This window comes from Bemisia tabaci, chromosome 4 (genome assembly GCF_918797505.1).
Source record: "Bemisia tabaci chromosome 4, PGI_BMITA_v3".
NCBI lineage: Eukaryota > Metazoa > Arthropoda > Insecta > Hemiptera > Aleyrodidae > Bemisia > Bemisia tabaci.
The window spans coordinates 37321734-37337002 of record NC_092796.1 but is presented as its reverse complement, the minus strand read 5'-3'; the positions used below and the strand labels follow the sequence as shown (position 1 = coordinate 37337002).

The 15269-nt window shown below is 36.5% G+C and overlaps 3 protein-coding genes across 4 annotated transcripts in view; 1 reads left to right on the top strand and 2 right to left on the bottom strand.

Moving 5' to 3' along the window:
- Positions 1–8139, top strand: part of LOC109031553 (nose resistant to fluoxetine protein 6) — a 39582-nt gene extending 31443 nt beyond the window's left edge. The window contains 7 exon segments of the mRNA XM_019043130.2: positions 591–759; positions 1881–2074; positions 2719–2854; positions 3078–3267; positions 4301–4443; positions 5449–5564; positions 6524–8139. Of these exon segments, the coding sequence (XP_018898675.2) occupies positions 591–759; positions 1881–2074; positions 2719–2854; positions 3078–3267; positions 4301–4443; positions 5449–5564; positions 6524–6584 (1009 nt within the window). The 3' untranslated portion in view covers positions 6585–8139.
- Positions 6334–11900, bottom strand: LOC109031554 (probable methyltransferase-like protein 25). Of its 2 annotated transcripts, none has more exons than XM_019043131.2 (4): positions 11697–11900; positions 10960–11181; positions 9234–10020; positions 6334–8522 (listed from the first exon to the last, which is right to left on the bottom strand). In XM_019043131.2, exons 1-4 carry the CDS (start codon positions 11898–11900, stop codon positions 8158–8160), a joined length of 1578 nt encoding a protein of 525 aa, XP_018898676.2. In that variant the 3' UTR covers positions 6334–8157. The 2 variants fall into 2 exon arrangements, with proteins under 2 accessions (XP_018898676.2, XP_018898677.2); XM_019043132.2 differs by having other exon boundaries at positions 9888–10020.
- On the bottom strand, positions 11696–14076 carry Sdhaf3 (Succinate dehydrogenase assembly factor 3). The gene is made up of 3 exons (XM_019043134.2): positions 13586–14076; positions 12706–12886; positions 11696–11913 (listed from the first exon to the last, which is right to left on the bottom strand). Exons 1-2 carry the CDS (start codon positions 13763–13765, stop codon positions 12707–12709), a joined length of 360 nt encoding a protein of 119 aa, XP_018898679.1. The 5' UTR covers positions 13766–14076; the 3' UTR covers positions 11696–11913; position 12706.
- Between the last annotated feature and the right edge of the window lie 1193 nt (positions 14077–15269).

Genomic DNA, 15269 nt, shown 5'->3' with positions numbered 1-15269 from the left:
TCGCAATGTATCGCTTGATCTGCCATTTAAACCTATGGAAAAGAATATAGATAAACAGGATGTTCGCAACGATCACCTTAATAATCGATTCTTTACTATAGCTTCAAATGAGAAAATATCGATAATTGATCATTCACGCCTCGCCACTGGTTATTACTGCCGTGCTAAGGAAGAACGCCGTATGAACATGCGAGAGTTGCCAAATTTCCCCGGATAAAACATGTATTTTTGACAACATTTATGCATATTTTTCCTTGAAATTTTCAGATATTTTAGATTAAATTGCGCGCAAAATTGCCTGAAAATTTTGGAAAATAAGATTCACAATTTTCTCGGTTTTGTTTTTATCGGAGGAAACTTGGCAACCTCTGAAGGCTCATACGGCGTTCTTCCTTAGCACGGCAGTTTGCACCTCCAGTTCGGATTATACTTCTGTCAATTCAAAAGTATCTCCCTCCTCCTCCTCTTCCCCCAAAAATTGTCAAAAATTTCAAAATCCACGCCTGTAGAAGCGTGCACTAAAACTATAAGAATATTTCTCGAAAACAAAGATGATACACGTAATTTATATGCGTGTTGCTTTATTTCAGGTTGACTCCAGTTTACGCGGCTGTGATCTTCTTCGCGGCAACTTGGTGGTACAAGTTGGGCAGTGGGCCCATGTGGGAGTCTCTGGTGGGCCTCGACCGAGCAAACTGCCGGGCCCATTGGTGGGTCAACCTCCTTTACTTGAATAATTACATCCATCCCAACGACAGCGTAAGTCAGCTTCCCAATATCACAAAAACGTTTTTAATACAATCCGCACTTAGAATTCTACTAAATTGTTCGGTAAGGGACCAACATTTCGAAACGGAACTTGGATGGTATTATAAATAAAGAAACGAGAGTCAGTTGGGACGTTAAAGGTCTATCCACCTCGAGGCGACCGTGTTTTGAAAAACTGCGGAAAATGCGTATAGAAACTTTTTGGTAGACACACGGATGCCCGGCAGGAACCAATTTTTGGCTCCTTATTGTAAAACGTAAATCTTCTGTAGCGTGTTAATAAAAAAGAAACCACTTGAAAAGCGCGCGTATGTTCCATCAAGTTTCCATGGAAACCTACGTGCCAATTCCCAAAACACAGTCGAGACTAGGCATCTCTGCAACATCTTTCTTATTTCATAATACCGTCCATGTGTTCCACTAGTGTTCCCATGCAAAAATACACATTTTGGATTAAGCGAAAATTAGCGATGCCTTCCGAAATTATTTGAGTGAAATTATTCACATGGAATCAGTGTGCTGTGTGTGTTGTAACTTTACGAATTGAAGGGGCTCATCTTATTGAAATTTATAGAATCAAATTGAAATAAGTTGCAATTTTTTTTTCTTTCTTTCTTTTTTTTCATCGCAAATTGCCAACCTTTTTCGCAAATCTCTATCTCATGTTGATGATCGTTTAGAATCGGCATTTATTGACCAAGTAAAGTAAAAATATTGCAATTTCATGGTAAAAAAAGTTCTCTCTTCTTCTACTAAATTGCAAAATTATTTCAATATTTTCATTGCACCGTGCGACTTCACTTAAGGTGCAGTGGAAAAAAAGTCTCTTGGATCTAGGGTCAAGACTTTTAAAAAATTTGACAAGAAAAAATACTCTTGATGCAATCGGACTCTAGCTTTAGTCAAGAGCCAAACCTCTTAATTTAAGCGGATTTCCTTTTGATTGAAGTAAAAATCCGATCGAATCAGGATTATTTTAACCTTGTAAATGTTTTAAGAGTCTGGACCCTGGATCCAATAGACTTTTTTTCAGGGTATGATGTAATTCAAATATTTGATGGTGCTCGACTGGTGACTTGTTTGAATGGGTTTTTCTGTGTTGGACTGTGCAGTGCGGTTTCCACACGTGGTTCATGCCGTGCGAGTTCCATTTCTCAACGGCCATCATTCCGGTGATCTTCCTGCTCAAGCGACGGCCCAAACGCGGCATCGTCCTTCTTCTAGTCGCCCTTTGCGCCTCCATCGTTATTCCCTTCTGCATCACCTACATCGGCAATAAACCGCCAAACCTCCAGTTCAACTTCAAGTTAGTATTATTTGAGTAAGCAATAAAGGTATAGAATAGATGAATTTCCCAAGTTGGATGAATTTTGTTCATTCCCTAAAACAACCGAATCCATCAGTTTCCGGTTCCAGGGGTTAATCATTGTAACCAGTCACTGGTTAAAAAACCTGTTTTCTTCAAAATTACCGTAATATCTCCCTTGCGTTCATGAAAAGTAGTAATGATGGGAGGGGGGGGGGATAAGAAATTATGAATGACACCTGACACTGTCTCTACAAAGGAAGAGGGAATATCGGGAAAGGTCTCATCGAACGGGCGCAACGAACACCTGAATGCAACTATTCAAACTTGATGGATGACCATATTGCATACATGAGAAAATGAAGGCACTTTGGCTTTCTTGCGCTAGCCGTGAAGATCACGGCGCAATGCAAAATATGAGTTATTAGTGGAATGTTGCCACGATGTATCGGGGTAAAAAAAGGTCACCTTTTAAAACAAAAGAGCAGACTGAGGCCTCTTTTGTGGTTTTTTGCCGCTCGAGCATGTGCGTGTTTTGAAAATGGTGTTCAAACTAATTTCATTTTATTCGGTTAATTCTACAATTAAAACTTGTTCATTAACTTCAGTATGTAATACCATTTTTGTCTACTTTTAATTTGAAGGTTCTCACTTAATCCTGCTGAAGACGAATACTACCAGAGCCTTTACACGAAATCTCATACTCGCGCTGGACCATACATAGTAGGTGCGCTACTTGGATACGTGCTGTACAAGCATGACTCCAAAAAGTTATCCCTAGTAAGTACTGTTTTTTTTTTTTTTTTTCATCTCCTTCTTACAGCCGCTCTCTCGCGTTTTGTTCTCCTTGATATATTTATGCGATTCCCTCGAAGATTACTCTCAGACATTACGTAGCATATAAAGCGTAATTTGTGTCACACACACGAATATGTAGTTTTTAAACTTCAAATATAATTCATTTCGTGATTTATTAATGGTATTTTTTTCTTCTTTTTTTCAGAAATCAACCTGGCTACATGGGTTGTTCGGTGGAGTGGTGATGATGGTTGCCTGGTTCACAGGGGCTATTTACTACGATCCTACGTACAAGTATAGCGTTCTTGAGTCGGCACTCTACGGCTCCTCTGTGAGGACGATATGGGGCATCGGCCTCTCTATTCTCATTTACTCCCTCGTGGTCGGCACTCACAGTAAGTAACCCGACGATCTGGCTACTTACATTGGAATAGCTGGAGAGGCTTAGTTACATTTCTAAGTTTCACTTTCTTAACTTGGTGTTTACTCATTAGCGGGCAGGGCCGGATCCAAGGGGCAGCCACATGGATCACGGCCCATGGCATGGCGGCAAATATTAAGGGACGGCAAATTTTGCGATTTTTTCAAATATAGGTTTCGAAAAACAAAACAAAACAAAAAAAAAGAAAAAGAAAAGAAAAAACGGATTCAGAAAAAAAAAATTACAAACGAGAAAAAGTATCTCATTTCCTCAGAGTAAAAATATAGTAATTTTTAATTTTGTTGTCTTTCGATGATACAGGAGGCAGCACTTTTATTAATTCGAGTTAAGAGGGAAACCAGACACGCAATGTGGCCTGGAGCGGCGCGGCGCGGTGCAGAGAGCAATGATGATGAGGACTTGAGATGAATAGGAGAAGCCCTCGGCGAGGCTGTCGGCATAACGCATATTAGCGCCTACAAGACTGTATGAATACTTTAGGCATTGCGTCAAACACAGTGCGGTCAGCGGTCGGCGCGGAGCGCATATTAGCGCCTACGAGACTGCGAGAATACTTCACGCATTGCGCCTAAACACAGTGCGATCAACACGGCGGCAGCGGAAGCTAAAATTACTAACCACATTTAGATACCGCCGAGTTCGGATGCATGATATTGCCGTTTTATTTGTCTTCATCTCAGAACGGCTGGAAATTATCCTCGGGCTTTTGCTCGCAAACTGGCCACAGGTGTGAATTGTCCACCAAAAATTTACCGCAGGTGTGAACTGTCTGACCCCCGAAAAGAGTAAATGGCCCAAAAGATTATGATAACCGAACAGACTGTCAATTTCATTAACACCATTCGAGCAGAAGAGCTTGAACCTTGAAATGATGCCCAAATATTTCCAAAAAATGTTGACTAGGCTTAGGCTAATTTTAAATATACTCGTACTTGTCAAAAGTTTGGACTACTACATGCATTAAAGTATTTTTATCTTTTTTATAGCGATTGTTCACTCGATTTTATCCTGGAAGCCATTTACGTTACTTTCCGGATTGGCGTTCAATGCATACTTGGTCAATTGCATCTTCCCAGTTTCCTCCACTGCCAGTCGCAGAGCTGGCGACCACTTTTCGGTTATGAATTTCGTAAGTTTATTTCATTCTGTAAAAACCCTTCTTTTCGTTCATCTTCTCCTCCTCTTTTATCTTCTTCTTTTCGCTATTTTATGATGTTTACTAAGATCCGTTCAACCGCTTCAGGGTACGGCGCGCAGTATGTAGTCGTTCTGAGCGCAAAAACAATCCTAGGACGCCTTCATTTCACTAGCATGCAACACTGACAACAGTGTAAGCAATATACATAGAGCAGCAATAATTGCATTTTTTTGCGACGACGCACAGTGGAACAAGTCTTTAGAAGAAGTTGGACATGAAATTTTTCACAAATATTTGTAAAATCTTACGGTTATCTCGTCACAATCTTAATTATTTTTAGGGGTGCTCTTAATAGAAAATTTAACGAGAAAATCAATGAAACTACTTTTAAAACATCAACCTTTCATATTAATGAAGATATACGCATTCATAGTTTTTAAATCATGTCCGACCTCTCTCATTGACTCGATCCACTGTGCGACGGTTCTGGGAGCTTTCCCGAGTTTTGAATATTTTAAGCTCCTCATAATTACCGCAAATGAATGGTCTTGGCATGATTTTAATAAATATAAAGGAAAGAATGAAAAAAAAAACAATAATTCATTGATTTGCTTCAAAAATGAGGACATTTTTAGGTGGACAGTTATTGACTAATGCATTTCATTTACTGATCTGAGTTTCGTTGAGAATAGTTTCATCAGAGTTTTGCAGATAAATAAGAATAAACTGGGATCCCTGATGCCTCTACACACTACCGCACCAGAGCTAATTTTTTACTTTTTAGAAGCGGGTAGCAAGAAGTTATACGTCTTGATACCCCAGTATCCAAGTTAGAGAAGAATTGTTGCTTACACAAAGTAGGTATTTAAAAATAAATAGCGCAAAACATTACAGTGAAACAAAACGGTCAATCATCATTTTACCTTGAAATATCTACAGTAAATGCTCTTTTGAGTTAAGGGACTTGTGTCTAAGCATTATTGCTTGGTGTTACAGCTTACAGAAGCGACAGCAGATGTTGTGTTCAGTTTATCATGCGGATTTGTGCTTTACCTGCTTGTTGAGCGACCATTCAGGCTACTCTTCACTTTGCTCTTATCAAATGTACAAAGGTAAGAACATTTGAAAATTTTCCTCAAATTAAATACTTATAATACATGTTTTTTGAAAAAGCAAATATGTTGATGGAAGAAAAAAATCATACCTGCACTGCTGTTTTCCAAAATGTGTTCTGGTGGTGTATTTTCTGTATGAAAGATATTTTTTAAAAAGAACTATTATTTTAATTTTTTTGGAGATGCAAGGAAATATTATTATAGACTTTCCAAACTGAAAATAATTGGTTTCCCTTCATGTAGTAAGAAAAGATGGAGAGTTTGCAACTTTACAAATAGAGATAAAGGCTACTAAACGTTTAGCATTCATTAGTATGCCACACATATAGATGACATTTCTCGAATAGTATAACAAAAGTTCAAGTATTTTTCTTTGATAACTGCAAAAATTCAGTCAGAATTATTTTTCAGACTGTTCATAGCTCAATTAATTTTTTTGCTACTAGATAGGATTGATTTAAAAATGAAGAATAAGTATTTCGTGCGAACCAAAAGGGTGCCATCTCCGCTCTCATCCAATCATTTTTTCATTCTTTCTGTTGTTTTACGTAAAGTACGACTTACATGGGTATAGTAACTGAGGTTTAGTTTATTTTTTTTTCGAGAATAGATCAAGATTTCAATCTAGTTGTGAGCCATATTAATTTTTTTTTTAATAAAAATGGAGTCTTTGGGAAACAGATAGGTGTCAACTTAATTAAGGTCTTGCGGATAAATTACATAATTTCTTCTGAGATTGGGGAAAAAAAAAATAGAAAAGAACCAATATACATAACTTAAATTTATTTAATTTGATTTTTTAGGCAACTTGTTAGCTATTCTCAACATATTTTACAATGGTCATGAAAAAAAATTGAGCATATTTCTTATTTTCTCAAATAGTCAGCAGTCAATATTCTTGAATGAATTACTATGAACTGAATTTTTACCTGTGTGCTGATTTATTCTGTTTACAGGAAAGAAGAGGAAAAATTATCGACAGAAAACAAACAAGAAGGATCAATCCACAAATTTTAAGTATCACCTTAGGTGAAATTAGGATGGGTACTTTCGCAGTGCCTGCTGGAAAAGACTGATAGTTTTATTGTGAAGTAATTAATTTATCTTGACGAACAGTAAAATGTAATACATTTTTGGAGTTTTGATACTTGGTTGTATCTCTAAGTCCTTAAATAGTGCAAAAAATTTGGACCAAGTTGCAAAAGGTCATATTGAGAGGAGGTCCAGGTTTCTCTTCTCCTAATTCTTTGAATTTTAAAATGATGATAAACGCTCTGAGCATTTTTCAATTTGTTTTAAAATTAGTAAAAGATTTAGTACAACTGCAACAAGGAATGAAATAACTTACGAGTTATTAATGTGAAATGAAAAGATAATAACATTGTTCCACTGATGTTAGGGCATAACTGCTTTTAAAGATTAGTCCGATTATCCATTCTCCATGCTTTACAGAGCTTCAGTAAAAGTGGAAATACGCTCTTACATCAGAGAAGCAACGACATGATAAGAACATTTGCACTGCCTATTGAAAGAGAGATGATTCGATAAAACAATTACTGTTACATTCCATGGCTCTTAGAGAGTTAAATTCGTCTTTTGATTTCAATATTATCAAATGAAGCCCACAACTTGTACTAGTGGGTATCATCCTAATTAAACGATGTCGAAAAAAATTTGATATCATATTAAACGATGATGGAAAAAGAACAAACCAATCTGTTTGAATACAAAATGAGAAATTCCCAGTAAAAAATTGTTAGTCTCACCTTTTTTCTGTTGACTTTACCTGCCTCAAAAAGGCTTTTAATTTTAAAAAGAAATAATATTTTAATATGTATCTGTGATCATGAAAACAACACAAAAAACTATAGGATACTTGACTACAAAATACTTTTTATTTATTAAAACTTTGAGTTATCTTTAGAGTAGCAAGGAGAAATGTAAGATCTTGAAAATATTCCCTAGAAGTACAGAATTTAAAGAAGTCATGGTTCCCTCATAATGAGACCCAATGTTTGATTCAAATTTCCAAATCTGTGTGTAAATAAGATTTGCACTGAACACGACAGTCCTACTTACTGTATAGATTTTAAATTCTCTTGTCTATCATAGTAGTGAAAACTTTTGATTATTTGTTGCACCCATTGTTAGAAGCAATGATTTTTCTAGCTTTGCTTTAAAAAACATACAGTACTCTCACTCTCTTCCTGCCCTCTCCCTCTTTCAAATCAAAGGACCAGAAATCATTTAGTAGAGAGTGAAATCCAGTAGACATAGAGAAAAATACATGTATTATGTATAGGAGGGGGCCAGTGGATGTATCAGCTGAAGAGAGTTTTCGGTTGCGAAGATGGCCGCTGAAAAGGGAGAAAGAGCTGTGCTTAGAATAGTTTTCGATCTAGAGATGGGAAAAATTCAATTCAATTATAATCAACTCCCCAACCCTTTTCATTATATTGTTTCATTACAAAGATTTAATTGTTGATATCTGATTGTTTTTCATAGTAATCATCAGTTTTAAGGACTTCAAAAATGTAAAATAACCAATAAAAGAAAAAAATTACAAACTTTTGATGAAGGTAATTATTTTTTATTTATGAACACATAATGCTAGTGCTCTGGGGGAAACTGAATCATCCATGACCCTGACTACACTGACTTCTTTGGCATTTCTCTCCAATAAGTATTTTACCCTATCAGCAACAATTAAACTCTCTGCAACAAACTGAATATTTGCTTGAAGACATAACAAAATTGAGATAACCTTCTCTTTTGGCTTAAATTTTTCCCAGAGGTCCATAATGGCTGCAATTACAGTTGAGTTTGGATGAAAGGTTTCTCCAGATTTGGTGGAAATATGGTAGCGAGATAGAAAACTTGTTACATATGCTTTGAAATCGTTTGTTGGGATTTTTGTGACACATCGACGTTTGGTTTTCTTTGTGGTGAGGTGATCTAAAACAAACACAAACAGGAATACAGTGAACAGGTTACAGTTGGGGACCTATCCTATAAGGATCTCTAAGATAAAAATGTGGAGGTATTTGTATTAAAACGAGCTAAGAACAAAAGAAATTAAATTAAAAGGAACTTCAAAGCAGGAAAATCAAATGAGCATAGCACTTTTTGATTTGATAAATTTGCACCAAGTTCCTTTTAGCATAAGTACGTTCATTTGAAGTATGCAGATTTCCTTCAAGAAGAAGAGGAGAATATGAAATCTCCGTTGAATACAGTTTCCTGTACTTAAATTCACAAAAACTGCATTCAACATTGAAGGGTGAATCCGTATTTTAATCTGTGACATTGTGATTTTCTGTCATACTTTAGTTTTTATTGGAAAACTAACTACTAAAGTTGGGCCGGGTATCCAGCGATTATACGGTCGCATCCCCTATATCCGACTCCAGCCATAGTAGAAAAAAAGTAGCCATAGTGGCAGAGGTACATATTAAGCCCCAAAAGTCTTCTGTTGCTGAGCCTTCTATTTAAATGCATTTTTTGAGGGCTCAGACATTCCTGCAATTTTAATACTGACAGTCATTTTGCTTGATTGGGAAACACTTCATTAAATTCAAATCAGTTACAAAACGAGATAGTACCTCTTTATGAATAATGACATTTCAAAAAATATATTTTGCCAGAATCCACTGACCAAAGACTCACTTTGATGGAGATATAACTGGATCACAGCCCTGGCCATGGTGTGAAACAACTGACTTGCACGTTTCTCTGCTGACATATGGAACCACCGATCTGCAGTCTCATTAGCCGCCAAACGTAAAAATGGGATTTGCAGAAAAGAACTTGCAGATGGATAGTTAGATGCTGACTGCTTCAATGTGGATGATAAGGGAAAATATCTGAAAGAGTTTGACGGAGGTATACTGGAGGCAATGTTATTTGTGCCATTTGGAGTTTGCCCTGTCATTTTGTGATAGCAACAGGCTAGTAAGACACAAAGTTTACAGCAATCTGTACTCATGAACAAATTAAGGCTATCAATGCATAAATCTCCGCAGGTATGTAGTCCGACTAGACAGACTCCATTTGTTTTGGCACAATCTGAATATTCTACTTGTTTTTTGCCAGTGTGCTTGACAGAGTCACTCAACGAAAGTTTTTCAGTAAAATTTTGATTTGAAATGCTTGCTATAGATTTTTCCGGAGCGACATCCGTAAAATTTATTTGGGATTTTTCCTTTGATTTGCTGATAAAATCGTTTTCATTAGAGCTCTCAGAGAAAAAAGTAGTTATCTTGTGGCTTAAGGAATTGATTGAGTCCGGATTAACATAGCTCTCAATGTACTTTATCTCACCAACATGGTTTAGGGGTAGAGCAGCTTTCACTTTTTGAAACCTGGAAGTTGATGTTTCGACAAGTTTTTTCCCTGATTCCACTCCCAAAATTGTGTGGCCATATTTGACGTATAAAAATAAATCCAAGTATCCCTGAAAACAAAACAAAAATCAAATAAAATCTTCACAGACACTAAAACTACAAACAAACCTAAAAACCTGAGAAAATTTGAACAGAGGTTCCAAGTTTTTGATGTCAAAGCACCGTCAAGAATTATATAACAAGAGTAAAATCATTTTATAGTTTCAAGAAGGAAAAAATATTTGAAAGATGTCATTTATTAGGTCAAGGATATTGGGCGGCAGTAACAAAGCAGGCCCTTGTGAATAGTTTTAAATTCTCAAGTGCGCTGGAGGAGCACTGGAGCATTGGAGCAAAATCCCATGGTACCACTACTAAGACCCTTCTTAAATTAAAACACTCACCATTTTTGCAATTTATTGTCATTTTCAGGAAAACTGTTTTTGGTCTTGTACTTACTTGAAAAATCCCAGTACCTACTAAAATCTTCATTTTAAAGCTTCACTACCATAAAAATTTGAATTCTTAATAGTGGAAAATTTTTACTTTTCATGCAATAATAGCTTAAAACTGAAATTTAGCGACTTATTTTTAATTTTCAACGATATTTTAAAATTCTACTCCATGAATCTATGAAAAGTTAGCCAATGAGGGGATTTACTTAAAGATGAAACAGCCTAAATTTGCATCTTAAGGTGTCAAAAATTCCAAACATTTTTGAGGGGACCTTTAGGCTTTGTACTTGCAAAAGTGCATTTACTCTCAAAACTCCAACGAGACAAAGCTACCTTCAGAGAAAATTTATGTCAATGCTTTAACATCACTAACGAGGCAAATTGTCGCTTATAATTTTGACTCAGCATTCTTTGGATTTAAAGAAAATATACACTGGTGGTTGATATTTTTACGGCGAAGAGTTTAAGAGCAAGACTTCAGAGTTGTTGAGCTTTTTCAGTACCTGATGGTAGATACAATAAAAGGAAACTTAAAAGTAATATTTTTTCACTTACCAAACCAGAGCCTATGTCGACTATCCTATTAATACTGTGATCTGAGCAGAGAGAATGAATGAAAGGGACCAAATTGTCAACTTCATGAGTTTTTTTAGGTGTCACACCTGCTTTGATAATTTCCGGTAGCTCTAATTTTTCTGATGGATTGAAAATTTCAGGTTTCAGTTTTAACTTTTTGCTCCATTGACAAAATGCAATGAGAGATGCTGGCCAATCTTCCTGTTGACAAATAAAACAAATCAAATAGAGAGTAAATATATGAGAATATCATTGAGAACTAACTGAACCACTAACAGTTCATTTGGATTCATCAGAATAAATGAGAACTTCCTTAAATTTTGATTCGGTTAGCTTCTTTTAAAGGCACAAATCTCTACTGGTTTAAGAGGCAAAGTTTACTCCAAGCTACTTGCTGGGTGACTGGTGCTTCAAAGGCAGAGACCAGCATAAAATCCAGCGAGGAAATATTGATGAGACCACTAATAAATTTCTAAAAATAGAGAGAAATTTCATTCCTATATCAATAATTATGAAACTACATATAAGCCTGTTGATGGTATGCAATCAAAATATTTCTGAAAGCGTTGATAGTTTCTGATTTTTGCGCATATTCTATCTATCGATAATACTTTACAGTGTACGAGAGGATAATTTAAAAAAATAGGGGACGAAATTTTACATTAAAACATGTTTCGATGCAAAACCAATTTACGTCTTCAATAAATATACTTTACCTTGACTAGATACACTGGGAACGTTTTGAATTCCTCCTCACTTAAACTAGACAGAGCATGAATCCAAGAATCCGGGACGAGCGACGGAATGTCTTGAACCAATATTTCCGTCACAGGATAGTTAAAGATCCACTCGTTATCCCCTAGGAATTTGCAACAAGCGCTAAAATATTCATCATAACTGTCAAAACCATTTAAAGACATGGTGTGTAGGTACCTGAAACATAGAAAACTGCGATAAGAATATTAAGTATAGGTGCCTGCCTTTTTTCTTTTTTTTTTTGAAAGGCAGGGGATAACTCTCACTCAAACTCCTGAAAAAGGAGATTATGATTTGTTCCAACATTCAAAGTAGGCTCAGGATATTTACTTACATACAAAAAATTTTGATCCAACAGCTGTAATAGGGTTGCCATTCTTATCACATTACTAGTTTGCACGTGTGCTTTTTGTTGACTCTAAAATATATAGCATGTTAACAAAAATGTGCTTTAAGTGGTACTAAAAAGCAATTGAGATTTTTTAAGAAAGACATAACATGCTTGCTTTAAACTTTGAGAAAGCATGAATGACACAAAAATATCAGACTAACTTGAAATCACACCTCAATTCATGGCTACACCTTATAATTTCATTGGAGAGCTGGTGCACTGTGCGTACATTTGTAGTACAGTTGACATTTAGTTTGACGGATAAAAATTTCTTGGTTGAATAGTTTTAGGCAAAAGTAAAGGCAGCATACAAAAAAATGTTTTCACTAATTGCGCACAGCCACTGACAGAAGGCTGGGATGCAGCCATAGTCAACTGCCGTGATGCCCAGTTGGAAGCACATTAGCCACAAAGACTGAATTCATCTTGACAGCTTTCCTGCACGACATAAAGAAATTTATACCAAAGAAATACATATTCAGGGCCTGCATTTGCTCAAAGGTTCAGAATTGCAAAGTGAGCGATTAAATTTTGAGGCATGGAGAGGTTTAATTTCTTTAATACTTCCATTTACTTACATCAACTTTTCTTATCTTCCTCCGATTCTATATTTTTGGCTGCTAACATTAATTCATACAACTGAGCGATCTGATCATCACGAAACTTGTCCAATGCTTGTTCCTCTAAATCTCGACCAAACTTAGAAGCCGTCTTCGGGCCTCTGACCCCAAGCTGTTCTGCTAGAGTGACTGCATAGTTCTGAAAATGAGAACGCAGATGAATTAGCAAGGAGGGGAAAAAACAGATGAAAAGTGAAAACAAGATCATTCTCTCATTTAAAATTCACTTGTGAAGACACATAAACAGATTCCTTATATTATGTAAACTAAGTATTAATGTTTTCTTAATTTGTCCATAGTGCATTAATTTTGTACATAATAAATGAATGATGAGCGCTAATTAGACTAAAATTCTGCATGATGATTCTTCCCCTAAGCTCAATGAACTCACTATGTATCTCATTCTACGTCAGTCCTATATCATACTGTTTGTAATGGCAACTGAACTGACAACTTATCATGACTATATGCAAAATTATACTGACCACAGCAGCCTGATTGTTGAAATTTTGTGTTTGTCGGGTGGACATGGATGACATAGATTAAATAGTGGAGCGTGATTGGTCGGCATTGTTGGGTGGAATGGACAACATACTGTTGGAAACTCAAGAGGTGCCCTTAGTTTGTAGTCCATTCCAACTGACAAAGGCAATACAAGGCAGCGATAAGACGCAGCCGACCAATCATGGTCTGCCACTTTACCTTTGTCATCCATGTCCACCTGACAAACACAAAATTTCAAAAATCAGACTGCAGTTCTCTGATAAGTGGGATCATAATGTGGCTTATCAACAGTGATAACTTGTAAAGTAATTAACAATATAAAACCCATACAAACCCTCCACTCTTGCATGAAAACAGCGGCTTCGGCAGGATTACACGTCTTATGCCTTTTAAATTCATCACGGACATACTGATGTCCGAGGCTTTGCAGTTCTTCAGGAAGCCCACGATGGAGTCTTAGAATCGTCTTGTACAAGACGCGCACACTTTTCAGATGTCCAGCTGGATTGCTCATTCGAATATGGTACTTGACCCAAAGTAATCAGTAGACGGTAAGAAAAATAAGATAAGGCACGATAGCTAATAAAAGTTTAGATGCTTAACTGACAGATCTTATAGCTGGTTTGAGAGGAAACACTGTAACATTCAATTTAAGATTGAGATAAAAGAGAACGAATTGGAGGCACACTTTACAAGCTAATAGAATGATATAAAATTTCTTGCGAGTTTTCGATCAGAGCGGGACAAAATAAATTCAAGGAAAACACAGAAACTTTTCACACAGATAGTTGTTATCAGTTGTCATTGACTTATCGACATAGGACATAACCTCAAAATGATCATAAACAACTAGCACCATCTGTCGGGCGAATGTAGAAGTACAGTCCGCCGCAGTTTGACTGTTTGGTCTCTTTAGTCCTTCACTTGGCACTTGGGGAAAAATCGCTCCTGTCGCCACTATAGCTGAAATTTCACGCTACTTTTTAAGTCAAAAATATGAGCGACAGAAAAGACATTGCTGGTACAGTTGCATTCAATGTATGGCATTTCCTGACTAAGAGAGAAAGGCAGAATCCATATGAAGAAGGGTATACATACAGCAGGTTACGGTGTATGTTCTAGCTGCGGTTTCATGTGCATACTAATTCACCGTTGATTCGTTTCTTTTTATAAATCAAGTTAACTGTCGCTCTAACTCGATGACTTTGATATACTCAGCAACGTAAAACAGTTTTCTGTTTCTCTTCTTGGAAAGTTCTCTCAGGAGAGTTGCGTACAGGCGCAGAATGTGTCTTTTTTACTTCAGATCTGATATTCCGATGTGCAAAGCATGGTTTTTAAAGCAACTATTCGTGTTTAAGAGATGTCTTTGTATTAAAAACGGAAAATTGAAGACGCTCTGTCATTTTGGATCGTCGCAGTACAGCCTGCCGCGCGCGCTAACGCTCGGGTGAAGCGGTGAGTGCCTAAAAAGTCAAAACGCCTTCACTTTCGTGTGTATGCAACACGGACATCCGTAGAGCTCGAATAGTTGCATCCAAGCGTTGTGTGTAATGATTCTTTCTTTTAGTGTACGTTCCATGCCGTCATGCGATACTAACAGTGGAGTTTTACTTATTTATTCTTTAGACCTTATCCAGCGTTGTCTTTCGTGCCGACTGAGTACCTAAACAATTACCAATATTTATTTGTATTACCGTAACGATGTCAATTTTCTGTGACATGCAATCAATGTTTCGAAGTATTACATTGAACGTTACCAGTCCTCAAAATCACAAAATATGTTTAGGTTTCTAAGGCATTTGTAGAGTTTCCGTTAACCTATTTTTATTTTAACAAGTCATTCTTCGTTAAGTTATCTGCCACCCCTCTTAAACGAATGCTTTTGACGTTTAAGTGCAAAATTTTCAGAGAACAAACTAATAAATCTCTCGGAATTTTGAACATAAACTATGACCATTTGTCTCTCGAAAAACTGAAATGCGATGGGAAATCTGTGACATCGCAAATTGAATTAA